The sequence below is a fragment of the Gymnoscopelus braueri genome (assembly GCF_963280865.1).
Source record: "Gymnoscopelus braueri genome assembly, chromosome: 15".
In the NCBI taxonomy this organism is placed as follows: Eukaryota; Metazoa; Chordata; class Actinopteri; order Myctophiformes; family Myctophidae; genus Gymnoscopelus; species Gymnoscopelus braueri.
The window spans coordinates 41,111,478-41,138,748 of NC_137620.1; the positions used below are offsets into that span (position 1 = coordinate 41,111,478).

The 27,271-nt window shown below is 42.0% G+C and overlaps 2 protein-coding genes across 3 annotated transcripts in view; both read right to left on the reverse strand.

The window, feature by feature from the left end:
- Window positions 1-356: 356 nt before the first annotated feature.
- LOC308101563 (E3 ubiquitin-protein ligase TRIM39) lies at window positions 357-18,002 on the reverse strand. The gene is made up of 15 exons (XM_080450984.1): window positions 17,789-18,002; window positions 14,541-14,682; window positions 12,732-12,881; window positions 12,090-12,305; window positions 11,384-11,488; window positions 10,555-10,650; window positions 9,320-9,553; window positions 9,024-9,171; window positions 8,333-8,380; window positions 8,141-8,167; window positions 7,828-7,892; window positions 6,992-7,102; window positions 5,764-5,882; window positions 2,149-2,245; window positions 357-1,937 (listed from the first exon to the last, which is right to left on the reverse strand). The coding sequence occupies exons 2-15, from the start codon at window positions 14,679-14,681 to the stop codon at window positions 1,785-1,787; spliced, it is 1,710 nt and encodes a 569-aa protein (XP_080307110.1). The 5' UTR covers window position 14,682; window positions 17,789-18,002; the 3' UTR covers window positions 357-1,784.
- A 5,415-nt stretch (window positions 18,003-23,417) lies between these two features.
- The window catches only part of LOC308102065 (circularly permutated Ras protein 1), a 29,392-nt gene continuing 25,538 nt past the window's right edge, over window positions 23,418-27,271 (reverse strand). For both annotated transcript variants that reach the window (XM_080451657.1, XM_080451656.1), the window contains exons 17-20: window positions 26,455-26,595; window positions 25,876-25,969; window positions 25,737-25,787; window positions 23,418-24,016 (exon numbers count right to left, since the gene is read on the reverse strand). In XM_080451657.1, the coding sequence (XP_080307783.1) occupies window positions 23,864-24,016; window positions 25,737-25,787; window positions 25,876-25,969; window positions 26,455-26,595 (439 nt within the window). In that variant the 3' untranslated portion in view covers window positions 23,418-23,863. The remainder of the gene's footprint in view (window positions 24,017-25,736; window positions 25,788-25,875; window positions 25,970-26,454; window positions 26,596-27,271) is intronic.

Genomic DNA, 27,271 nt, shown 5'->3' on the forward strand with positions numbered 1-27,271 from the left:
CTTTAAAAATACTTAAGTATTCAAAAGATGATGATCTTTTCCAAATAAATAATAAAATAATCATATTTTCACTATATTTGAAAGAGGGCTTATGTGGTTAATTCCTAGAAATGTGGTGGAGTTAAATGTATAATATTTGTCTTTGAAATGTAGCGTGAAAATACAGTAAAGTACAGATATTCAAAAGAAATGACTCAAGTAAAAAGTACAAAGTACTTAAGTAAATGTACCAAGTTACTGTCCACCACTGCAGCAAACATGTTACCCTTGACTTCATAGTTGTGGTGATTCGGCCCTCTAGTGTTGAAAACGTGTAACTGCAGCCATCAGGAAAATGATGTTGAAAGTGGTTAAGTTTGTCTGTGAGTTTTATTTAACAAATGAAAAGTATGAACAAGAACTTGTGACTAAATAATAACTAACTTTTTTTCTGGTTCTTTTTTTCCATTTCCTGAAAAGTAACGGCTTTATACAAGGTTTCCACCCGACAGCGGCGATATATAATACATTTTCTGCATGGAAAATGTTATACAAACATGAAACGCCCTTCTTTATACTGATTTCTGTACAGCTACCACTTAAAGTAACATCTTATTTACATTTATATTAAAACAACTAGGAACATTAGTGTAACTCCACCATTTCCGTCATATATATTGTATGTATATATACTTTATATGTATATGTATGGTATATGTAGTATGCACACATGAAAATATGCCTGTACACAATGCGTGTGTGCGTGCGTGCGTGTGCAGGTCAAGCATACAGTAATGATAAAACTATTGTATCGTTTGACCTAAGCTAAAAGTAACAATAGGGGAAAATCAATGTTTGTGTTCATAAACAAACATCACAAACAAAGTACTTCTAACCAGGATGGTGAGGAAATGTTTCACAAATCAATAAAGGACATGAATATAAAACAATAAAAAACACCACTGTATAATTAAGCATGTCTTGTAAATGCATCTAGGAGAAACTTTCAGCTCCTCTCCTAAGAGGAGCTCTTTACAACGCAGCCAGGGATATAATGAATATAGTTTAAAAACCATTAAGATCGAAGGCATTATCATCCTCACTGTTCAATATTATCTTCTTGCATCATATCATTGTCAAACACACTGTTGTCTGTAGAAGGGTGCGCTTTAGTGTTGAAATTTATGAACTACAAATGGAGGATTTTTGCCAAGTTTCTATCATAAACAAAAATAATTGTGCGCGTGTGTGTGTGTGTGTGTGTGTGTGTGTGTGTGTGTGTGTGTGTGTGTGTGTGTGTGTGTGTGTGTGTGTGTGTGTGTGTGTGTGTGTGTGTGTGTGTGTGTGTGTGTGTGTGTGTGTGTGTGTGTGCGTGTGTGTGTGTGTGTGTCCATGTGTATATTCGTTTGTGCACGTCTGTGTGTGTGCACATGTAATGTACATTCATGCTTCTGTCTGTGCGCATAAATACATGCTTACCGGTATGTACAATATATTTTTGTGCACATAGATACATGCTTATAGTATGTACAAAATGTGAACATATATTTGAGTAACTTGTCAGGATCAATCAAGTTGTCAAAATGTTACATTTAAGAGTTTTGAACTCTTAGTAGGCCTTAAAAGGCCTTAATCAGTAGGCCTAATAAATCAGGTAATAAGAATTCCCAGAATCACAGTTACTGTATAACAGTAATTGTAATATCGGTATTGGTATTGGTCGATTTGACCATGCAATTTAATCGGTAATCGGATATTGGCCAAAATGTCAATAGTCGTGCATCCCTAGTAAACACATATACGTATCATTCCATCATGTTTACAGGTGTGATGGTCAGCGGGGCGTCGTTCTTCCCTGACTTGTTGGTGCAGGGGCTGAAGAACCCGTAGATTCTCTCTGTGAACGTGTCCGTGAAGGTGTAGATGTGGACCTTAGCGTCCACGTTGTAGAAGGAAACCTGTGGAGATAACAGATCAAGCAAGAAGAGCAGAAATTCAATGATGTAAATTTAACCACTTATACCCTATATCAGGGCTTTACAAACGTTTTTCAGGCCAAGGACCTCTTAGCTGAGAGACAGATGAAGCAGGGACCCCCCCACTACATATTGCAGTAGTACACTATATTGAGATATTATTATTATTATTATTATTATTATTATACTGCACCTGGCCTTTGTCGTAGTCCACAAACACACCGATCTTCTGTGGTCGGAGACTGAGCGGTACGTCTGTGGAGGGCTCTGTGCGGAACGCATATTTGTTCCTGAAGAGAGGAGATAGTCAGGACCGGAAAAACACAAAAACGAAACAAAAAACAACGTTGTTGTAATTTTGTTGTAAAAGAGGAAAAGCACTTGTGTTGTTTCTATATTATTTTTATGTACTGAATCCATTTAGGATAGATAGAGCTCTATTGATCCCACAGGCAAAATTCAGTCGCCAGAGGCAGCAAAGCAGTTAAAGTACAAACACAGAGTAAAAAAAGTACCCCAGAGTAGCTAGCTACACAATTAGCTAGGGGTAAAAAAAAAGAAACAACATAAAAATGCCATAATGAACGACTTTATACGACAGTATACAACCGATACAGTACCCTGCACTATGCAGGAACAAATATACACAGTCACTGTGTCATCGCATATCCTGCACTGAGCAAAAACAAAACACCCGCGATCAGTGTCGTAACAACATCAACAGAATACACAGATATATATTTATGCCGTGTGCCAATCTTATAGAAACCTATCCTCAAAAATGCCTACCAAAATGTTTTCCAGGGGGATTTTTCCATTTTCGGACCTGACTGTTTGCTGCTCCATTTGATGTTTGGGCTGTTGGTGGCAGTGTTAATTTTGACAGTAAATTCTGATTTAGTCTTTAGTCTTAATCTTTTGAATAACACACCATTTAGTTTGAGTCCTATTTAGTCATCTGAAATTGTTAGTCTAGTCTTAGTCGACTAAATATCAAAATCTTAGTCTTTTAGTCTTAGTCAACAACATTAACACTGGTTGGTGGATTAGTGATGTGTTCAGGTGCATTACACAAAGCAAATCATATTAGGCTAGATTTGTTTAGAAACACTGTAGTTGGGTGCCTTTGTCCCAGGCCCATGTTACATCCATCCACAACGTTTTACCACTTGTCTTACACCTTAAAAGGAGATTTTTTTTTTTTTAGATCTGACGTTCATAGTGACAGAACACTGTCACTATGAAAAAGAAAGAAAAAAAACCCAGAAGTCTCGCTAGATGAGATTGAAATCTCGAGATTTCAATTTCGTCTAGCGAGACTTAGGTTTTTTTGGTTGCATAGTGTTCTGTCACTATGAACGTCAGATCTAAAAAATATTAAAATATGCGATCTAACGCAAGGCCTATCCGCGCACGTTTTAAGCTGTGGTGGACCGGGATAGAGTTATGAAATTGTTCTACTGTACCATTCATCCTAAGATATCATAACATCCTAGAAAAGGTAAGAAAAACTTAGTCCAAAATTCTCCTTTAACTTGACTGGTGTCGCCCAGGGATCTATACTAGGCCCCCTACTTTTCCACTCTCTGAACCCAAAATAGCTGATCTACAAGCTTAATACGCATAGCTTGTAAATCTGCTATAACATTCCCCCGCCGGAGTAGTGATGCTAGGGTTCATGCGGTTAATGAAAATTGGCCCAGTGGTTTTCCTGCTCACACACAGACAGAGACAGACACAAACAGCATCAAAAGATAACCTCCTTGGCAGAGGTGCTGCTATAAGTGTGACGTATTGTGATTTTTTTTATCACTGTCTGTTGCACAAACTTCTGCAACTGATTAGTAACATTGGCAACACAAACAGGACCACAGTGCCACTTCAAAAGATACGCATGCGCACACTGGCCGCGTGTGCGTGCACACACACACATACATACAAACACACACACACGCCCGGTACTTATAAACACATACACACACGGGAAGGCAAAGTGTGAACGCACACACACACACACACACACACACACACACACACACACACACACACACACACACACGCACGCACGCACGCACGCACGCACGCACGCACGCACGCACGCACGCACGCACGCACGCACGCACGCACGCACGCACGCACGCACGCACGCACGCACGCACGCACGCACGCACAATGCACACTATGCATCCCCACTTAATTTTTTCTTTAATTAGCAGCATTTGCAACTCCTGGCTGTGATTTGCTTCAAGCAGCCTATAGAAATGAATGGACAGGGATTTAACATTGTTGCTTCCAAGTGAATTCCTAGTATCAGCTCAATGAAATAAACGCATCAAAGTCACTGCTTACTTCACACTGAGGGTGATTTGTTTTAATGTTATGTTTGTTGTAAAAAATGATTTTCTGTTTACTAAAGAGCTACTGTATGCTGGGCGAGAGGTACCGCCCAAGGAAATGATGTGTTGTGTGATGGTCAAAAAAGACCACTTTAGTACAACAAAGTCCTGCCATATAGACACTTTCACGTTCTTTACCAGGCTTTTCTCCTCGTGAAATGAGAAAAGTCTGGGAAGGTTACTAAGGAGCTGGACAGAAATGGAAACCCCTGTTTTTTGTTTCTGAACAAACACTCTATAAGATTGGGTCGGGACCCATTTTGGGTTGCGCAAATAAATATCAATTTATTTTTCACATCACCTACATTTTGTTTTCTCATTATTATTTCTAAGGATTTTCAGAAATACTATCTGTGAAAATGTCAAATTATTTGAAACATTTTTTAAAATAATTTCAGAACATCATCCGTACATTTAAAATGTTTTGAAACTAGTAGATCTGCAATCTCACAACGTGTCACAATGCGTTGTGAGCTTGAAGATCAGCTATTTTCACTATTACATAGTGCTTAAGTGGTTAACTCATTTGGGTTGTTTGTAAGTTAGGGTCCCAAGGAGACACCAAATTAATCTTTTGGGTCTCAGCTGAAAAAGTTTGAGAACCCCTGCTCTATAGCAATGATTAGCCTACTACCAGAATATAGAGCGTATCAGTAATAAACACTTATTACGCCTTTTAATGTCTTCCACTGTCGGGACAAAGGAAGACATCTAGCAGTAGGACACTATGGCTTTAATCGAGGCTTTTGACCTTTGGACTCATCACTGCTGCTTTGTTTGTTATGCCAGCTCGCTAGATAGGAACAGAAGCTTGTTCTATTGTTGCATGTCAGCTGGTTATAAGATTGCATACTTGATTATCCATGCAGCAGGGCAAGTGTTGCAGTACAGGCAATGGCACATGCATACAACTTAATACCATAAGACATGGCATGGACATACAAGGGGTTCAATTTGCTGTTGATAATGTATCCCTCCCCAAAAAATATTTGTCGTACGAAGAAAGCCAGATCAACAAGCTCACACCACGTGTTGTGAGCAGTGTTAATTTTGTTGACTAAGACTAAATCAGAATTTGCTGTCAAAATTAACACTGGATGTGAGCTTGTAGATCTGGCTTTCTTCGTACAACAAATATTATTTGAATAAATAAATGTGGATGAATAAAATTAAGTTCAGGTTACGTGTGATTTTTTTAAGCTATCATGTACTTATTTATAGTCACTAATATGCTTGCAAGTTAAATGGTTTCAAATTGATTAGAGACTAAATATGCACCAAATATTGGTCAAAACATGGTTCATCAGTGGTTCTGATCTCTCTAGAATCGGGTTCGGACTCTAACACCTGCCATTGGTCGGGCTGTACTGTGGATAATGTATATCTGTAGTGAGTGAACCCACAAAACCCACTTGTCTCTCAAGCTGAGGAACCAGTATCCGTTGCAAGGGGTGACGTCAACCTTTCCCTTCCTGCCGATTGATTGGCTGGCCACGCCCAGATCCCAGTCGGTCTTCCCGCCCACCTCGACCTGGTTACAGGGGAAAAAAGAATAGCAACAGAATCGTGAAACACAATTTTCAGCTAATTCACACAAATACACAAAGAGAAGGAGCGGAGAGACCATTTTCAAACTCTCACTCATTTTGTGTAATATCAGTGGTGGAAAGTTAGTACATGTATAGTCTGGGAGGCTTCGGCTCAAAGCCTGAACAACAGGGGCGCGGCCACTGAGTTCTGATTCAAATCAACAGCCAATGAAGAAAAGGGGGCGGGATCCACGCAGTGGGTGTTAGATGTAAATAGGAGCGACGGGAAGCAATTTCCCCTTGAGACATTGCGGCCGCCATTGTTGTGTACTGCTGTTTGCCTCTCGTCGGACTTTTTAGACGAGTTGCACAGCTCTCAGACCGGTAAGTGACGTGTCCGCTCAGATTCTGAGCGTAAGTTACATCCCGCCCACAAATACCAGGGCTCTGGCCCAGAAGTTCCTCGCCGCTCCCGTTTGTATGCGAGGCGAAAAACTTCTGGGAACTCAGATTAGTACATGTACAACGTACATGTACTCAAGTACTGTACTTGAGTACAATTTTTAGGTATTTTTCACTTTACTTGAGTATTTCCAATTTCCAATACTTTTTCTTGTACTCCACTACATCTAAGACAGATTTTGTACTTTTACTCCACTCCACAATTATTTGAAAACTTTAGTTACTTTGTAGATTTTGATTATTATTACAAAACATACAGTACATTAACCACTTCAGCCCTATATACATTTCGGCCATTTGAAAATAGCCGATCTATGCGTCGCAATGCGTCACATTTTAAGCTTGTAGATCTGCTAGATTTGTATACATTTTATACATTTTAAAACTTGGGAAATTCTGCATAATGAGTACTTTGGTACTTTAAGTACATTTTGATAGCAATACTTTTGTGCTTTTACTCAAGTAACAGTGTATTTCTACATTCACACACACACACACACACACACACACACACACACACACACACACACACACACACACACACACACACACACACACACACACACACACACACACACACACACACACACACACACACACACACACACACACACACACACACACACACACACACACACACAGCCTTTACCTCCCAGTAGTGTCTGCCAGATGTAATAGCCTTTCTGCCCAGAACACACACCACTCTGTCAAACCTCTCCGGGTTGTCTGGGACCAACTGGTGACGCTCGCCACACTTCACCTGTGATGACAAAACACATAATAACACAGTAATAGCAACAACAGTGAAAATAATAGCAACAACAACAACAACAATATTATTTCATGGCTATCAGGCAGAAACCTCTTAGCCCTATAATGCTTTTTCGTAAATTAATGCCCTATTTCCTCATACCAATTGTCACACAAAAACAGCAAAAGTAGCTTATCTACAAGCTCATAATGCGGCACATTTTTAAATTTAAATGGTGAAAAGTGAACAGTTTTGGACACAGCTTTGTTTCAACTTAGGACGTTTCTTTGAACATATTGTTGCTGTCGGGCAAAAACCAGCTAACACATTTTTTGAGCTTTTAATTTTTTTTCATAAATCAGTGCTATTGAACACCCTTTACATGTGTGTGCTGGTTAAACACATATTGAAGCAATGAAAAGTATTAAAAAGCACTTCTGACAAAACCAGCTAACTCCATTGGATCCCCAAACTTTCTGCTAAGTCCATCAAAGGGGGGTGGAGTTAGCTGGTTTTGCCAGGCTCCACCCCCTTTTGACCTCCAACCTCATTGAGAGCTTGGAGGTCCATTCAGCTGTTCTTATCAACGATGAACAAAACCTCCTAACTCCACTTTATGTTTCGTTTTTGTCATTTCCTGAAAAATGAACATGTTGGAATTAGCTGGTTTCTGCCTGACAACAGAGATACATCAAATTGAAATGGTGTTTAATTTGATTGACAGGCGATCTCACCTGCTTCATGTCCTCTGATAGGACGAGCCTGGGATGGGCGGTGTTGGAGTCCAGAGTCATGTCCACTACAGAGAGAGAGAGAGAGAGAGAGAGAGAGAGAGAGAGAGAGAGAGAGAGAGAGAGAGAGAGAGAGAGACAGACAGACAGACAGACAGACAGACAGACAGACAGACAGACAGACAGACAGACAGACAGACAGACAGAGAGATAAAGAGCATAACAAAAAATCAAACATTAGATTTGTAGCTATGATTTCAAGGGTATGTTATGTGTATTATGTGTATTCATCCTCTGTTTTTTACATGTAACATACCTGCATAGTCTTGCATCCTCTTCACCTCTAAAAGAAAAAGAAAAAAATAGCAAAATGTCTAAAACTGAATTTCTTAAACCCTATGAATTTAAGGATTATGTTAAATTATGTTTATTTGTTTTGGTAAATGCTTTACTGTTACTAATCACTGACAGATCATACAGTACATAGGGCTGTTTAAAAGGCACTCACTGGGTGCATTCCGGACCGGACTGGATTCCAACACTGAGCCGGGAAAACCTGGAGTGGAACCACAACACATGGATCAGGATCAGGATCACATGTTTGAGTTAAAACCTCCAACTCTTTTGAGCCAAGAGATTACATTTACAAAGAAACAAAAAGTTAGAATATGGACATGGGAGGTTTCTGCCAAACAGCAAGGTTATAAACTATGACACTTTATCAAACCATTAGGGGGCAGTATTGAACTGTGCTGGGTTAAACTCTGACACTCAGTTTTAGTAACTTTAGTAACAAAATGTCAGCACTTGCCCAGGAGACCCGGGTTCAAATACATAGTAGAGGAGGAAAGATACATGCAATTTTAAAACACCTTGAACATACAATGAATGTTTGAAATATTAAGACTATTAATAAGACAATACATTTGAAAAATGGCTGGCTGAAGATCAAAATTACATTTCTCCCCTGAGCAAGCAGTCAGGCTCTATTAGCTCGGTGGTGAAAGCTTTAAGCACTTGGACCGCGCGGTTCAAATACAGAGTAGGAAATGAAAGAGTGTAGCTTGAATCTGTCCTTTAGACTCACGGTCTGTACATGTAGCCGAGTGTTAAGGCTAGTTTACACCATTTTCTGTTGAAAACACGTCAGTGAAAGCCAAGGGGGTCGTACAACAAAGTCTAAATGAGGCTTCACTCACCTATCTCAGCTATGTGCTTCAGTTCTTCCCGGAACCTCTCCATCAGGGCAGCCAGCGACCTATAAACGGTCCCCGTTCCCAGGTCAGAGTTCACGGACACCCCAGACCAGTCTCTGGTTGGTGGAGGGGTGGAGAGGGCGGGAAAGCTCTATAACAACAGGAAGTGAGCGAAGACAGGAAGTCGGTGATATAAGTACCCAGTGAGCCATAGTCGGTTATTAGACCTCCGTCTAAAACCGGGTTATAACTGGTCTAAAAGTGAAAGTTTTTTTTAATTTATGGTCTTTTCTCTTTACCTTGACACAGTGGATGTGGTCCTCTGATTGGGCGAGCTCAGAGAGGGCGTGGCCTCTCCTCTTGAGCTCGTTGACCTCCAGCTCCAGCTGTCGTATCAGGGCGTCCGCCTGGTGCTCCGCCGCCCGCCGGCTGATCTCCATCACCTCCAGGAGCTCCGCCTGGCTCCTCTCCACCGCGCTCACCATGGCCGTGAACACACACACACTGCCCGCTGTCTCACGCTCCACAGCTACCTGGGGGGGGGGGTATAGAGAGTGTTTGTTTGTGTACTTGTATTACTATACTTGTGAGGGCCAAGTGTCCCCACGAATATGACCTACTAGAATTTCAGAAATAGAAGTTCAGTCAGATAACTCACGATTAGAACCAATATTATAGAACGAGAATACAAGTGTGGATGTAAGATTTTATCTTGGCGTTCAGGCTACATTTTTCTCCCTGCTCAGCACAATTACACAACCATCATTAACCATTAAGAGCAGGGAGATAGATATACAATAACAAGCCCCCATGGGGAACAGAACCAATAGCAGAGCCCACTGGTGGTGCTGGGGTGGCGGTGGGAGCAAACAGCCGCATAACAACAAACCAGGGACACGTACAGCGTAAGGAACGCAGATTTACTTGAGCTTAAATAACCCACCCAATTGGTCAGCTGATTGCCACGTCAGTGTATGACGTATGGGTCTTGCATAACATTGTGTATACACCCACATAGTAATGAGCAGGTAACCTCTCGAGTATGTACTGCCTGAACTAGCCTCGCAAGCTACGTATCATTTGTGAGGGACAACTTTCCAAATGGTTACGTTATGGTTAAAAATGATTTTTTGAGTTACACTTACAATTAGGTAAAGATTCAGGTTATGTTTAGGATAGTCATCATCAACATTGATTTAACTCATAGACCATGTACACATGATATGGAGCACAGATTCATAATTAGTATAGACAGTATAGAATACATATATTCAATATTCATACAGATATAGCAAAAGGCATGGCATGCAACTTGTTTGAACTCTACATAGAGGTCACATGAGGTCATACTATTAAGTTCACTTTGCCACTTTTGCAAGAACCAATTTGTCAACCTCTGTTCAACAGTTAGTTGCAACCAATGTTATTACATTTATGAGTCAGCCAATAGACAGTAATACAAAGTGTGTGTGTGTGTGTGTGTGTGTGTGTGTGTGTGTGTGTGTGTGTGTGTGTGTGTGTGTGTGTGTCCTACCTCTAGATCGGACACAGACATCCTGATCTCTTCGATCTTTCGGACTCTCAGTTTGATCATGTCCTGAGTGTCCTGCTCCGACACACTCAGCAGGGCCTGCGTACACACACGCACGCACGCACAAATTGGTTTAATTCATGTTACACCCAAAGCTAATTAAGATTTATTAAGAAAACAAATACAGCACCTTTGCCCCTTGCGCCTTTTGAGTTCACATTATGTATGAGTTATTGTGGGGAGTCCCCAGATGATTAGCTTAATGTGCAACATTGTTTTCTCACTCAACAGTAAACAAACCAACATACAGTATAAGTGTATACAGGGTATCTGGCATCTGCACGTTTCTAACGTTACAATTTAATGACTTTTAAGACCTTTCTAATACCAAAATGGCCAAATTGTCAAATATTACGTAAGAACCCCCATTTTGGGGGGTCGCAGCCTGAAAAGTTTGGGAAATTTGCTTAGACCATATAGTATGTACTATAGATCCTTTAAATAGGGCCCTATGTCTTGTTAGAAAGTACTTGCCTGGTGATAACTCTTCCTCCCTATACCCTTTCTCTCAATCCATCCCTCCATCCATCCATCCCTCCCTCCCTCCCCTCCCTAACTCCATCCCCACACCTCTCTCTCTCTCTCTCTCTCTCTCTCTCTCTCTCTCTCTCTCTCTCTCTCTCTCTCTCTCTCTCTCTCTCTCTCTCTCTCTCTCTCTCTCTCTCTCTCTCTCTCTCTCTCTCTCTCTCTCTCTCTCTCTCTCTCTCTCTCTCCTCTCTCTCTCTCTCTCTCTCTCTCTCTCTCTCTCTCTCTCTCCTCCATCCTACCTTACCTTCTGCTCCTGCCATTCAGACTCCAGAGACACAGTATCGTGGTCTTGGTGGTCCAACGTCTCACACTCAGGACAGATACACACCCTGTCTGTCCTGCAGTACACCTGGAGATGAAAGAACAATGTTCAAATTACAGCATTTTAAAACCTAAAATAAAATTCTAAAATAGCATGGCTATACCGTCTGTTGCCATACTAGTATGATGAGTTTGTATGATCTTGTTTATAATACTTGACACAGTACTCTTAAAATGTACATGTAATCATGTTTCCCTTTTTTTTGTCATTCATCAGGTCTTAACCTGAAAGATGTACAAAAAACAAGGTCAGAGTAAATGATATGAACCTTTCAACCTATCAACCAATAACCTAATTAGTTAATGGTCAAGGAATTAATGCTTAGAAAACAAGTATGTGCTACAAAGAAACTAGGGTACAGGTACACATACAACCTAGCATCTAAAAATCATACATAGAATCACTCTAAATAACATAATTATCATCTATCTAAATAAAATACTTTGCATTTATCTTCTAAATAACACAACTAGCATCTGTCTACAACTGCTCACACAGTAGTATGTAAAACACAAACATTATTATTTTACAATAACAACGATTATGCAACAACAAAAACCTAGGAGCTTGAAAATGTGTTTGAAACAATTAAAACTATGTTCATATAAAGTACACGCTCATGCCGTACCAGTATTCCCCTTCGGTGGACCTCACAGAGAGGCACGTTCATACTGTCGTCTACCCCGGACACGGTGAAGCGTCTACGGCCTGGGGGCAGCGGTGGAGGCCCACCGGCACCGTGGTTCAAGGCCTGGGCCTGGACCATGGCGGCGAGCGGGACTCTGGTTGGGCACTGAAGACCCCAGAGTGGACATGGGTGAGCATGACGTAGCGAAAGGATTGCCTTTTGGAAATAATGCGGTACAGGAAGTCAGATTAAAGAGCAGCATGTATCGTATAGGATCCTAAACTGCTCTCAGCATGCATCCTTACCCTGACCTTAACCACACCAAACCCACGTCACGTTAACCATAATGCCTAAAGTTAATTACACACACACACACACACACACACACACACACACACACACACACACACACACACACACACACACACACACACACACACACACACACACACACACACACACACACACACACACACACACACACACACACCTTGACTTTGTGATTCTGAAGGGATGATGATCATCGGTGTCCTCTGTCCTCGTGGCAGCTTCTTCTTCAGCTCGAGAAATAAAACGTCTGGCATCCCAGCTCCCTCCCATCCTCTTCCTCCTCCCCCCTCCTCCTCCTCCTCCTCCTCCTACTTTCCTCTCCTTCCCTCCCCCTATACTTGATCTTCTTGTCACGGCTACGCTCATAGATTTGAACTGTTCTGTGATCTCCCTCAGGGTTCTGTTGATCTGCAGATCTGGCCTCTTCTGGAAGCTCCTCTTACACAGAGGACACTGACACACCTGGGAATGGAAGCATCAATCAATCAATCAGTGTTGATTTCGTCGTCTAAAACTATGACGAAAGACGTTCGTCGACTACCTTTTTTCACTGACGAAAACTAAAGAAAAACTAAAGAAAAACTAAGCTACGATGACTAAAACTAAGACTAAATATATTGACAATTTCATCAACAAATACAAACTAGACTAAAATGTTAGTGAGGGACTAATGGAGAAGAGATCCAGTAGAACGAACTAAAAGACAAATCATTTTCTGCTTGGTTGTGCTCGGGTGTTGCGCTCTGAAAATAGCAGATCTACAAGCTCACAACGCGTCGCAGCGCGACGCGTTGTGAGCTTGTAGATCTGCTATTTTCAGCATGCAACCAAGTGTAAAATCAGCCATTACGACGCCATCAAGGCACCGCCATAATACATTTTAGTCGACTAAATCAACTGTAGATTTAGTCGACTATAATCTTATGATATTTAGTCGACTAAAACTAGACAAAAACTGAAACATTTTAGATGACTAAAATATGACTAAAACTAAATGGAATTGTATTCAAAAGACTATGACTAAAACTAAATCAAAATTTGCTGTCAAAATCAACACTGCAATCAATCAATCAATCAATCAATCAATCAATCAATCAATCAATCAATCAATCAATCGTCCAACCATGGGAGCTAATCCGGCCACAACGGACTGATATCAAAGCAAGTGGTTCTTAAACTTTTTCATGAAAGACTGTGTGCCTGGGACCCCCATGCAAGGTTTGTGTTGTTAAAATGTATATATATATTTAAAGATTTGTTTTTGGGCCTTTAATGATAGGACAATAGACTGACAGGAAATGGGGAGTGACACGCAACAAAGGTCGCCGGGATCGGGACCCGAATCCGGCGACACATTGCCCCGCCCAGAGGCCCTTGTTAAAATATTTGACGAAAAATAAACTTTTTTTGGTTACTGACTCCTCTGGTGCGTTGTCCTCTTAAAACATGAACGAGTGAAGGGTCGCACTCAGAGTGACAAGATGATTTTTATTTCTCCATTATGCCACACAAAAGAACAAATGTTTCGGCTATCCAGCACTGACGAACGCTGGCTAGCTGGATAGCTGTGACATCACTGATTGAGTGTGGTCAGAATAGCAGCATGCCTGAAAGTTAAGAGTGCCAGTGGAGATTTACCCTTTCTCCCCCCTCCTTTTTCTCCCAAATCGCCGCGGAGGATTCGACCCCTAGTCTTGCGTTAGCGGGCATTCACTTTCCCTCTGCACCACTTTGACTTTTGAACGCCCCAGATTGACTCTTTAACTCTTTAACCCGTGTCATTTGAGATTTTATACGTTTTTCAGAAAACTCTTCGGATTTAGATGGTTAGGTGATTTAGAACAGTAGTTCTCAAAAATAGCAGATGTACAAGTACGAGCTTGTACATCTGCTGTAAAAAAAAAAAAAAAACATCTAGAAAGTGTTTGAAAAATGTTACACAAATCCTTTCTTCTTGTGGTCCCTGGCACAAAACCTTGGGGGGGTCTGTGGCCAAATACGTACGAATTTGGCATTAAACAGTTTGACAACTATTGATTTAGAAGGCATTTGTAGAATCGGCCTCTGGTCTTAATGGGTTAATTAAAGGACAAGGGTAAAAAAAAAAAGCGGAAAACGTACCTTGGAGCCGTCCCAGTACCTGGTGATGCAGCCCATGCAGAAGCTGTGACCGCACGGCGTGGACGACGGGTTGGTGAACACATCCAGACAGATGGAACACTGGAACTGATCGTCAGACAGGAAACTGCCGTATAAGGACATCCTGAGTGAGGAGAGAGGGGGAGAAAGAGGAGAGAAAAGAGGAGAGATGAGAGACGGGTAGAAAATGAGATGGAGCGACCAGCAGGGAGAGAAAGTAGTACTGTGCAGCTGTAGCCGAGCGGATAGAGAGGCCGTCTGGGAACCGGAGGCTTGTCGGTTCGATTCCTCACCCCAGTCTATGTGTGGAAGTGTCCCTGAGCAAGACACTTAACCCCTAAAATAGTCTGAGCCATCTGAGCAGCCATCCTAGGGGGATGGCAGTGGCTCAGGAGGTAGAGCGGCCGCTTGGGAAACGGAAGGCACTCGGTTCAATCCCCGGCTCCCCCTGTGTTATTGTCAAAGAGTCCTTGAGCAAGACACTGAACCCTATAATTGCTCCAGTGGAGTTGCTCAGTGGCCAACAGTATAAGGGATGCACTGCAGCTCCCAGGTTTTTAATTTGTGTGTGTGCGTGTGTGTGTGTGTGTTGTGTGTGTGTGTGTGTGTGTGTGTGTGTGTGTGTGTGTGTGTGTGTGTGTGTGTGTGTGTGTGTGTGTGTGTGTGTGTGTGTGTGTGCGCGCGTCTATGTGTAGGGCGTTGCAGTAAATGAGCACTTTGTGCTCAGCTACATCCCTGGGTACTGTAAATAAAGAACTACATTTCCATTCAAGCTCAACATACAATATGACAGCTGTTGAAATACACATCAATCAATCAATCTGTAAGTGCAAAACAACAGCATTCTTCTGCCCCCGTCTTGGATGTTTATTTAAAACGCAGTCATGCCTGGAGCTGGGCACCTGAGTAATGTGAGCCGCCGTGACCCGCAGAGAGCGTTATGCCTGATTTATACTTGGTTGCGCTCCATGGCTTGCACCGAAAATATAAGATTTACAAGCTCACAACGTGTCACGCTCCGACGCGATGTGAGCTTGTAGATCTGTTATTGTCGGTGCAAGACACCTGGCGCACAACCAAGTACAAATCATTGTTTAACGTTTACGGTCTGCCAGCAAAGAGCTAAAAACGACATGTGGTTCCGAATTTTTTTTTTTGTAATACTTCTAATGACCACTGGGTCCATGGACTCAGAGTGTGTCATGTTTTTACTCTTTGAATTCTAGTACGAGATAGAGAGATAGATAGAGAGAGATAGATAGAGTGAGATAGAGAGAGAGAGATAGAGAGAGAGATATAGAGCATAACCTCCAACAAATGGATTAACACTCAGAAACAAACACACTCTTTTTTTGGGGATCAGATTAGGCGGTCAGGAATGACTGTCCTGACCTGGAATGAAGCTGGACGAGATTCTGTCTTGGAACACTGGAATTAAAACATGCCTGCATGCATTTATGTACGCATGTTTGCATGTAAGCACGCATGTGTGCAAGTGCGTGTGTGTCAATGTGTGTCACTGTGTGTGTGTTAATATAGACAAGGAGATTACGTAATGATTACATGATCTCTACGTCACTCTTCTTAACAGTGTGTGTGTGTGTGTGTGTGTGTGTGTGTGTGTGTGTGTGTGTGTGTGTGTGTGTGTGTGTGTGTGTGTGTGTGTGTGTGTCTGTGTGTGTGTGTGTGTGTGTGTGTGTGTGTGTGAGTGTGTGGATGAATGTAATGCACTTTGTAAAGCACTTTGGACAAGGCGCTAACAGCACCATTTGCAGTAGAAACAGAAAGGATCCAAAGACCACCACTATCAAATTAAAACGGTTGCTGAACAAACCTTTAACCACACAGGCCCCAATTCATACTCTAGCTTGTAGATCTGCTATATTCACTATTTTGTAGAAAAGCTGTGGAAGTTTTGGAAAACCTTTGCCTACATTGACATGCCTAAAACAGGGATGCCAGGGTAACCATCGCCAGAATGGGACATCGATCTTGTCAAGTCGTATCCTAAAAACTCATCTCTTCGAACACCTCTTCGATTTATCCATCGATCAAACACAAACACAGCACGATGCTTCTGGAGACACAGAGCATGTCACGTTCATCATCAGGACCAGTGTTGCCAGATTCTGTGAGAGAAACAAGCAACCAGGTCTAGGAGAACCAGCCTAAAAGAAGCAACTATGGGCCACATGAGCACTTTAACATACACATCAGCTATTTGAAAATAGCACAACGCGTCGCATCGCGACGCGTTGTGAGCTTGTAGATCGGCAATTTTCAAATAAAATCTTGCGGGGAAATTATTATAATCAGATCTGGCAACACTGACCAGGACACAAGGTAAAATCCTCAGTGTTAATTTGGCCGAGAGTGTAATTATTTATTTCATTCCTTTTTACACTCTCAAATCTCACAGTGTCCTGTTGGGTTCTTCTTACTTCTTACAACAGATTGCTTATAGTACTAACGGTTTTGGATTTTAATGCTGCAGTCCAGAACTTTTTTTAATTAATAAAATGTTAATTTAACCAATGTGTATGTTAGGGTATGTTGGAGGTGGTCTCCCTTCTCTACCACTGAGAAAGTTACAACCTAGTGTCAGGTAGGACATCTACTGGTTAACACGTAGAACTGTCCAAAGCTCATAACCGCAATATCTCCCCCAGCCAAGTCAAGGATTCTCTCAAGTTCTCCCGAGTGGGAGGCCAAGTTTCTACCAGTCTTCCCACAGAGAGAATCCTCGACTGTCCAGGGGAGATAATGCGCTTATGAGCTTTAGGCAGGTTCAAATCTCGCGTAGGACACAAACGTTGCGGATTGCAGATTTAAAGTCTACTTAGAGCAGGCTTGTCGAACTCATTTTGGGGTCTGGGCCGCACTGGTCAAAAAAGTGACTTGAGGTGGGCAGACTGGGCACGCAGACACAGAGACACGCATGCGCGCAGTCTTTGTTTTTTTCAGTCTGTTGTCTCAGTCACTGCTATAACTACAGTATATCACTTTAAAAAATGTTATTATGAAGATTATCTATTAATTGATTAATTAATTAATTGCACGTCCCACTGGAAGGAGACCCCGGGGCAGACCAAGGACCACATCGTCGCGGGCCGCATTTGACCATGACGCGGGCCGCAAAACGCCCGCGGATCACCAGTTTGACAACGCTGACTTAAGAGTGTCATCTAACTGCGTATTCATCACATAATTGTTTGGTAAATTCATGTTACCTGTTGGACAGGGATAGATGTCTAACTCAGGTGGAACTCTTCAGACGTGACGGTTTCTCCTGGTGGACACAAAGTAGGAACAGATGAATATCCAAACAGTCTGTTAAGAGATCCCTTTATCTCTCCCTCTCTCCTTTCTCTACCGCACAAGTGTCTCTCTATCAAACTCACTCCCGCAGGATGTGTGTGTGTGTGTGTGTGTGTGTGTGTGTTCCTCTCAGTGATATACGAGTGTGTGAATGAGTGACAGCATGCCGGTGCTTTTCCATCCTACCTGTCTCAGGTAAAACCACGCCCCCCCCCCCCCCTCGCCTGGCTTGACTGAGTGCCAAGTAAATGTGGCAGGACTGGTTTGGCTGAGGAAATGAATTTTTGCTTTCATCTGTCAAACAAGACAGGTGAAACACGTGCGCGCACGCGCACACACACACACACACACACACACACACACACACACACACACACACACACACACAATGTTGTTCTTGTACTGTGAACACCAGGCTTACTGCTAGCACTGAATGATGTGTTGCCATGATAGAAGGAGGACAATGAAGATGAAGATTTATATAAACATTATTTTTGTCACCTTTTTCTTGTCACCCCTTATATTTTACTTTGCCTCCGCCGATGACAGCCATGGCCTCATAAATAAATAATTATAATAAGGCCCATTTCATCTCACGGGGGAAATTCATTTCCCAGCTTCTCCCAGCTGATTGCTGCCCAAGTCGTCAGACAAGGGCTGGGAATCGAACGCGGGACCTTCTGCTTCCCAGGCAAGCTCTCTTCATCCGGTAGCCATGTCTGGGTTATCCGTCCGTCCAAACCTTGTGAAAAAAGAGATCTCAGGAACACCATGAGGGAAGTTCATGGCATTTGGCGAACTCGGAGGATTTAAACTGTGCATGTTACGTGATCAACACACCACTATGGTATGACGTATTAATGAGCTGGTTCTCCATACCTCTGTGAGTTTTGTATGGCTGAGAGGGAAATTTCAAGCAAGGGAAAACAATGTTGTTCATTTTATGTGTGTGTCAGAGAAGGTATGAGTGATGTGTATAAGATGTCGGCTTAACTTATTTAGATATAGTATATCTAGAAGAATCAACGGCAAGATTACGTACATGGAGCGAGCGAGAAAAACGCTAACGTATGGTCTAGCATTGAAAATAAGCTTAAGGACATGATTTAGGGCCTAAATTTAAGGCTGTCCTTACACAGTGGTAGGAACTTTGCACAGGTATGCATGGTGTTTGGCCTTGCTTTTCGTGACATCATTGGTCCTGGGAGGGGTGGGTGGGTTTGCTTGTTATTTTATTTCTTGGTCTTTTGTCGTGTTAGTTTTATGTTGTGTATGTGTTGGGTTGTATGATGTATATGCATCTTATTATTTTGTTTAGTTTTTAATCACGATGCATCCATGTACGAATACTATGTTATGCTGGCCATAATTGTATTGTTTTTGTGATATGTATATATATTATATTATATTATATATGTTTTATGAATAAAAACAATTGATAAAAAAAAGAAAAGTTAAAAATTACAACCTAGATGACACCTCACGAGTAGGGCTATGACATCTCATACCTGCATGTAAGCACATGCACACACACACATACAGTATATATGCAATTACTGTATGCATGCATGCATGCATGCATGCAAGTCAGTGCAAAGTAACATACTCATGTATTGCACACGGTCATGCATGTGCAAAAAGAATGCATGCACAGTAATTATGTAAATGTACAAACATCGATACAGAACATAGCATTAACGTTGAACACAAGTCGGTGTATTTGAGTGCATAGCCATTATGTGCATACACATATGCATACAGTATGTGTGTGTCTGCATGTGTATTCCCTTTTGGGTGTGAACATGTCATTGCTTTTTTTGCAGTGATCCGGTGACAGCAGTGAGATAAGGGGAGACACCCTGAACACTGCCCACACAAGGTGCAGCTTGTGTGGGCTTCATTTAAAGGATCATACCAGAGGTCTGGTATATTTAGGCCATATGACTCATATGGTATCCAAAACATAACGCGGACTGTTTAATTTTCGATTAAGCCATTCATTTCAATATAGCATGAAAATCAACTCGGAAAGACTTGCCCACAATAGGTAATCTGAAGTGCTAAATGTACTTTCATATATATGTTTTGTCAAAGTTACGTTATTATTTTAATGCATTTAAAGCGCAGATTGGTTGATTGAGTTTATTGTAACTGAAAATAGTATCTGGAGAAATTTATTTTTTTTGCCCCTTTTTCTCCCCAATTTAGTCGTTATGCCAATTGTCACTGCTGTCGTATCCTATTGACTCACCTGCCAGTGAGGAACACACACCGGGAGACCTAGAGCCCTTCGTACTACTCCTCCCGCCCAACACTCCCTGCTGACAGGTGCCGCCCCCAGCCCGTAGGAGTACGTGCGGACACACCCTCGCCGCCCGGCTTCCCTCCCTGAACACGGGCCAATTTAGTCAGTGAAAGAGGATAGGGAGGGACGTGAGGTTGAGCAGAGAGCTGCAGGTGTCTCAGCCAATCCAATTAATTATGTGACACCTGGACATGATCAAGATTCAGCTTGTGATTTTGATACATTTATGTGCTTAGTATCAGAACACTTCCAATTATTTTTGTGGTCCAGCCAAGGGTTGGATTTGCCGGGGGGGCAGATGTGGAGGAAACCAAGCCTCTGCTTTTTATATCCCCCCTCTGCTCTGGTCATTCATTTTTATGTCCAGTGGGGATATATACTGTATCCCTCCTTCTGGTCAGACTGAATTAACCCATTAAGACCTGAGGCAATTCTTTAAAAAAAATTCTAAATCCTAACAGTTTTTTGAATAAAAATAAATAAATAGCAGATATATATCTGCTATTTTTTAATAGCCAAAGAAATCTAAAGTGACACAGATGCGTTCAAGGTCTTAATGGGTTAAATACATGCATTCCTATTTCACATTTATAATTATTTTTTGAAGATATCACTGTTTAACAATTTCATTAAAAAAATTATGTTAACCACATCAACCCTGGCATCCCTATTCTGGGCAAATAGAAAAAATCTACAAGCTCACAAAGCATGCAACGCGTTGTGACCTTGTAAACCAGCTATTTTCACTATTTGTCACAAAGAAGTATATGGCTTATGTGGTTAAGAAAATGGCCGGCTGTGAACCCTGGGGCCATCTGTTTATAAAAGTTTGATCTGTTAGTAACAAAATACCCAAATGCCAAGCTCTTATTGTCCCTGATCCTATGTCACAGTAATGACATGCTCCCAGCCCAAATAACAACATTTCCTGCATAGTCACTGCCAATTAAAACAAACTCTTCAACTCTCTGTGATTTCTGACTCATGTCATGTCCTATACTGTAGCTGATGGCAAAATAAACTGTCACTTGCGGTCCACCTCTATGTATGAACAATGATCAAAGTCAATCTTTCTAGGTTAGTGGGTCAAGTGACAGCCACAACGAAGTATGCACTTAAACGTGACACCTATGTATGTGGAGACACATAGAAAGATTGGCCTCTACCTACACCCCTAGTTAGAATAATCCTACAAAATCATAGTACACAAAATAATAATCTATATCGGTTTAATTGAAAGTGCAAATTATACAGTGTGTTGTGGGTCTTTTTCTAAGAAATATGAGAAAACGTGACAGGGGAAGTTATGTCATTTTGCAACGACCTACTTTGCGCAACAATAGTACAGTAGGTCAAAGAAGGTGTCATTCCACTGTTGACTGACTGAACTCAAGGACCAGTACAGCTGGTTGACAACTAATCCCATACTGGAAAATTTGGTTCCCAGAACCAGATTTCTTTGTATCGATAGTTGTTCATAACAATGTTTTTTCTCAACACCTTAAATAATCATATTTGAAAACCAACCAGCATAGGAATAATAGTCACAGATCAGTTGAATCTATTGAATCTATTAAATCGATGTGGCCTTGATCATTTATTACTCTTGTTTAGAAATGTTTTCCTTCTCAGTCTGTCTGTCTGTCCACTGTTTTGTAATGGTAAGCTTATTCTACACTTGCACTTATTTGCTGTGAACTGTCGGCTTACATGACTATAATGACAGGCTTACGCCAAGGTAGTTTGAACACTGTAGGGTTAGGGGTTGTTGGCAGGTTGACCTGGTCATAGGTTTAGGAACCTCTTTCTCCATGTGGGGAATGGCTGCTAATTATAGTGCAGAGAAGATATTACAACAGAGATAAGAGGTATATGCAGGACATCGACGGACGTGATATCATGGCTTATCAATCCTTTTGCTTTGATAGACCCTGGGAAACTGAAATATTTACACACAAGCATACATACATGCCCATGCCCCCACACACACACACACACACACACACACACACACACACACACACACACACACACACACACACACACACACACACACACACACACACACACACACACACACACACACACACACACACACACACAGGGAACACCTCTGAATGAACATTAATCTCTACATGCTTTATTCTAAAATGAGTCAGTCAGTTGATGATAACACAGCATTATACTTGGGTGCACTTTGATCTGCATTCCTTTGTTCTGTTATGCCGTTGTTCAGCATTGGAGCTCGTTATCTTTCTGTGGTACAGTAATACTGGTGATGATGTCATAGTGGTACAGGTCTGCGGGGTTCCCAATACAGTGATGATGTCACAACAGAATGAGTTCTATGAGGTCTCCACAGAGCTGATGATGTCATAGGAGTATGGGTTCTGTTTCATCAATGGGTACGATGTCATAAGAGAGTGATTTTCAAGTATCCATGCAGATGAGTACCTGGCATAGTTTGGGTTTTCCTTCATGCTTTCACAATGTCCTTTCTGTTGCGTTTGGCTCTGGCTCGGACTCATTAAACAGAATGTCTTTCAGTCCATCCTCGTGTCCTACGCACATAGATTGTAAGGTCACATCGGTAAACAGTGTGGAATTTTGAGTATCCAAGATGACCAAGTCTTGTGCGTACAGCATCCATTTCTTGCATTGCTTTGTGATTTCTGCTACTCTCTCTTAGAGTTCTCCAATTCTGCCCGAACCCGCCCGACGTTTTCGGGCCAGGACGGGCCTAGAATCTATGCCAATCAACTGCCCCTAGCGGCCTAACAGTAAGGCAGACGGAAATGGTAGTGAATGTGTTGGATGCAGCTCAAAGTGAACTTTACTCAGGTATCTAGTTGGTCGCCATCCGACCTTCCTAGCCTGTGTTATTAAAGAAAAACGGGCAATCGGAAATCGGCGAAAGTGGCCGTTTTCAAGATGTTTTGGCCATTATCTCTGGAACGGAAGGTCCGTTCTGCTCAGTTCAAAGCTTGTTGGATGCGTGACTTTGAGGACATTAAAGCACTTAATGACACCTTTTCAGGTTTGTCGGGTTTTCGGGCCTAAAAGCATGGTAATTGTTCGGGCCGGGCCGAGCCTCGGGCCGGCCCAGTAAGGGCCCAGTTAGGGGCGGGCCTTAATTTACCGGCCCGCTGAGAACTCTACTCTCTCTACAGTATATCCCCTGTGTTCCTCTTTCTCTACATCTCCTCTGTTCCTCTCTCTACAAACCCCCATAACTCTGAGAGTAGTGATGATGATCGATTCGTTCAAAATAACTAGTTCTTTGCCGAGAATGTGAACGAGCTCGTTCACTTTCTGAAACTGTTACGTTCACGCTATCGTTCACGCCCCCATCCCCTCCCCCCGTACACAGGACGGGAGGTCGGGCTGTACGCGCGACGTAAAAAAAAAACCGCTCCCGCGATCGTTTTTTTCACTAGAAAATAGCGCCGCCGAACGAGAACGAATCATTTTGAACGAATCATTGCCATGAACGTGAACAAAATCTTTCGTTCACTGAAATGACGTTTTTCCCACCACTATCTGAGAGTGTTGTAAATTTGCACACTCTCACAGTTACAGACCAGTAAGGGTCCTTTTTGTTCATTTAGCTGGGGACCGCCTGGAACCACCTCAAGGGCCCCACTTGGGAGTTCCCGGGGACCCCACTTTGTGAAGGACTTCTCTACGTTGCCTCCATGGCTTCCAGAGGCTTCTTCTTGGGGGTGCTCTTGCGCGCTTGGCTGTCTCTCCTCTGCTGGCGGTGGAGGGTGTTGCTGGTCACACTGCTGGCTCTCTTCATCTGGTACACCACCTTGGCCGCCTCGTCAGAGAGGGCCTGCACGGAGAGGGTAGCAGTACTCAGATATTTTACTTAACCCATTAACTCATTGAGTGCCATAATTATTAATATCTATTTCTGGCCGTTACAATTCCGTTAAAATTTGGTAAAAAAAAAGTGCTTAGGAAGCGAGATACAGCCTTTTTCAGTTATAAGTTAAACAAGGAGTGGATGGAGCTGCAAATCTTCAGATAATGATATCTTGGGTTCAGGAAGATTTTTTTTTTTGTTTTGCATTTTTTTTTGTTTTTCAAAAACATGTGAAACACGTTAATGGCACGTTGCACCATAGCGCTGAAACACGTGAAACACGTTAATGGCACTCAATGAGTTAAGACCTGAGGCGATTCTTAAAAATGTTTCCTAAATCCTAACAGTTTTTTGAAAAAAATCGAAAACATTTTTTTTCAAGATTTTTCAAAAATAGCAGATCTACAAGCTCATAGCGCGGCACTCGGTGCCACGCTATGAGCTTGTATATCTGCTATTTTTGAATAGCCAAAGAAATCTAAAGTGACACAGATGCGTTCCAGGTCTTAACAATACCACAATATAAAAATACTCTGTTACAGGTAAAAGGCCTGTGTTCACAATGTTACTTGAGTGAAAGTACAAAAGTATTGGCATCAAATTATACTTAAAGTACCAAAAGTACTAATGTTTGAAAATAGCCCATGTATAAAATAGGGCTAAAGTGGTTGATATATATCTGCAAAGTAACTAGTAACTAAAGTTTTCAAAACATTGCAGTGGAGTAAAAGTACAATATTTGCCTCTGAGATTTAGTGGAGTAGAAGTAAAAGTATTGCAAATTGGAAATACTCTAGTTAAGTAAAAAAGAACTGAAAAATGTTACTTAAGTACAGTACTTAAGTTACTTTCCACCACTGGAGGAGAGGAACCACAGAAAGAAATATACAGAACCGAGATGGAAGCACGGCGACACAGTGTCAAACACAAACAGGACATAATGGATCCATGTGGGTGTCTGTGACTCGTGTGTTTGTATTGTTGCTATAGGAGACATGTGAACCTCTTGTCATCGTCCTATCAGCTGTTTATCCTGTTCAGTCCAGGGACGCATCTCTGTCATTTTTAGATTTCTTTGGGCTATTCAAAAGTAACAGATCTACAAGCTCATAGCGCGGCACCGAGTGCCGCGCTATGAGCTTGTAGATTTGCTATTATTTTTAAATCGTGGAAATGTGTACATTTTTTAATATATGTTTTTTTTGTTTCTTTCGTTTTTTAAGATATTTTGGGGGGTTTTTTTCTGCCTTTATTGATACGAAAGTAGGCTGACAGGAAATGGGCGCCCGCTAGGCCAGCGGGCGCCCCATGATATATGTTTTAAGCGAACATTTGTCAAATGTTTTGTTCCAGGGATTTGAGTTACAAATGTTCGCTTTAAAAAACATATATATTGAAAGATTTTCACAAATGTTCACGATTTTTCAAAAATAGCATATCTACAAGCTCATAGCGCGGCACTCGGTGCCGCGCTGAGCTTGTAGATCTGCTATTTTTGAATAGCCCAAAGAAACCTAAAAATGACACAGATAAGTTCCCGGATTGAATGGGTTAAACCACCAACAAATTTCAAACAAGTACGGGCCAGTTAACATGGCAAGAGTGTGTGTGTGTGTGTGTGTGTGTGTGTGTGTGTGTGTGTGTGTGTGTGTGTGTGTGTGTGTGTGTGTGTGTGTGATGTACTTACAGCTGGACGGGCAGACTGGTTGTTCTGAAGCCGCATTTCTACCTTCTCCCCCTTTAAAAGAGAAAGACGTGCATGTGTTCATGTTCATGTGCACGAGCGTTCTCCAATTATCACTTTGACTGATTGATTGACTGATTACCTCAGACTCTGAAGTGAGGTTGTCACAGATGGTCGTCATGGTGTCAATCCAGTTGCCATAGATACTCTCCTCTTTAGGGGTAGGCCTCTGCTCACTGCACACACACACACACACACACACACACACACACACACACACACACACACACACACACACACACACACACACACACACACACACACACACACACACACACACACACACACACACACACACACACACACACACACACACACACACACACACACACACACACACCTCTTATCTACATCCCTTATAAACCATTCATTTCTGTCATGACTGAGTCCATGGTGCTGTGTTTTGTATGTTCTCTCTCTCTCTCTTTTGGTTGGGTGTGTGTGCATGTGTGTGTGTGTGTGTGTGCGTGCGCGTGCGCCTTTGTGATTGGCCAACTGTAGGCGAGCGGGGGGACAGCTCAGGGGTCATATAACTGTCATAAGCGGACCTCGAATGGTTCTTGACTCACCAACCCGCCTGTTGTTCAGTCTGAGCGCTGTAAAGTAACCCGTGCACAGTTAACTACACGTGGGGAGTCAAACTTGTCAAAGCAAGCCGTACCTGATGTCTTTGAGGAGGACCTGCTGGGCTTTCAGTTGCCTCTGGGCCTCGTGGACCCTGCCTTCCATGGTCAGCCGGGCACACAGCTGGGCACAGTGGACCCCCAACACCGCCATGTTCAGACTGCCTGCCCACACCCAGCTGGAGAGAAACACAGTCAATCATCATGTATTGTTATTGAGAGAGAGAGATAGAGAGAGAGATAGATAAAAACAGTGTTGATTTAGTTTTAATCATAGTCTTTTGAATAAAATTCCATTTAGTTTTAGTCATCTGAAATGTTCTAGTTTTAGTCTAGTTTTGGTCGACTAAATATCATGAGATTATAGTCGACTAAATCTACAGTTGATTTAGTCGACTAAAATGTATTTTGACGGTGCCTTGACGGCGTTGTGATGGCTGATTTTACACTTGGTTGCATGCTGAAAATAGCCGATCTACAAGCTCGCAACGCGTCGCGAGCTTGTAGATCTGCTATTTTCAGAGCGCAGCACCCGAGCGCAACCAAACATATAATGACTTGTCTTTTAGTTCTACTGGATCTCTTCTCCACTAGATCCCTCACTAACATTTTAGTCTAGTTTCTATTTGTTGACGAAATTGTCAATATATTTAGTCTTAGTTTTAGTCATCACAGCTTATTTCGTTTTCATCAGTGAAAAAAAAGGTAGTCGACGAACATTTTTCGTCATAGTTTTAGTCGATGAAATTAACACTGGATAAAAACAGAGACAGAAAACATGAAGTCAGAGAGAGGAGGGAACAACGATGTAACATTTAAGCAGGTGATGACACACCACCTGTGTTGTTTTCACGA

Bases quoted from the DNA above. Each gene is read 5' to 3' on its own strand.
- LOC308101563 (XM_080450984.1), bottom strand. From the start codon at position 14,681: ATGTCCTTATACGGCAGTTTCCTGTCTGACGATCAGTTCCAGTGTTCC. The intron at 11,489-12,089 runs GTACGGCATGAG...TTTCATCTCCAG, and splicing joins TCCACCGAAGGGGAATACTG to GTGTACTGCAGGACAGACAG. The intron at 9,554-10,554 runs GTAGGACACACA...CCCCCCCCCCAG, and splicing joins TGTCTGTGTCCGATCTAGAG to GTAGCTGTGGAGCGTGAGAC.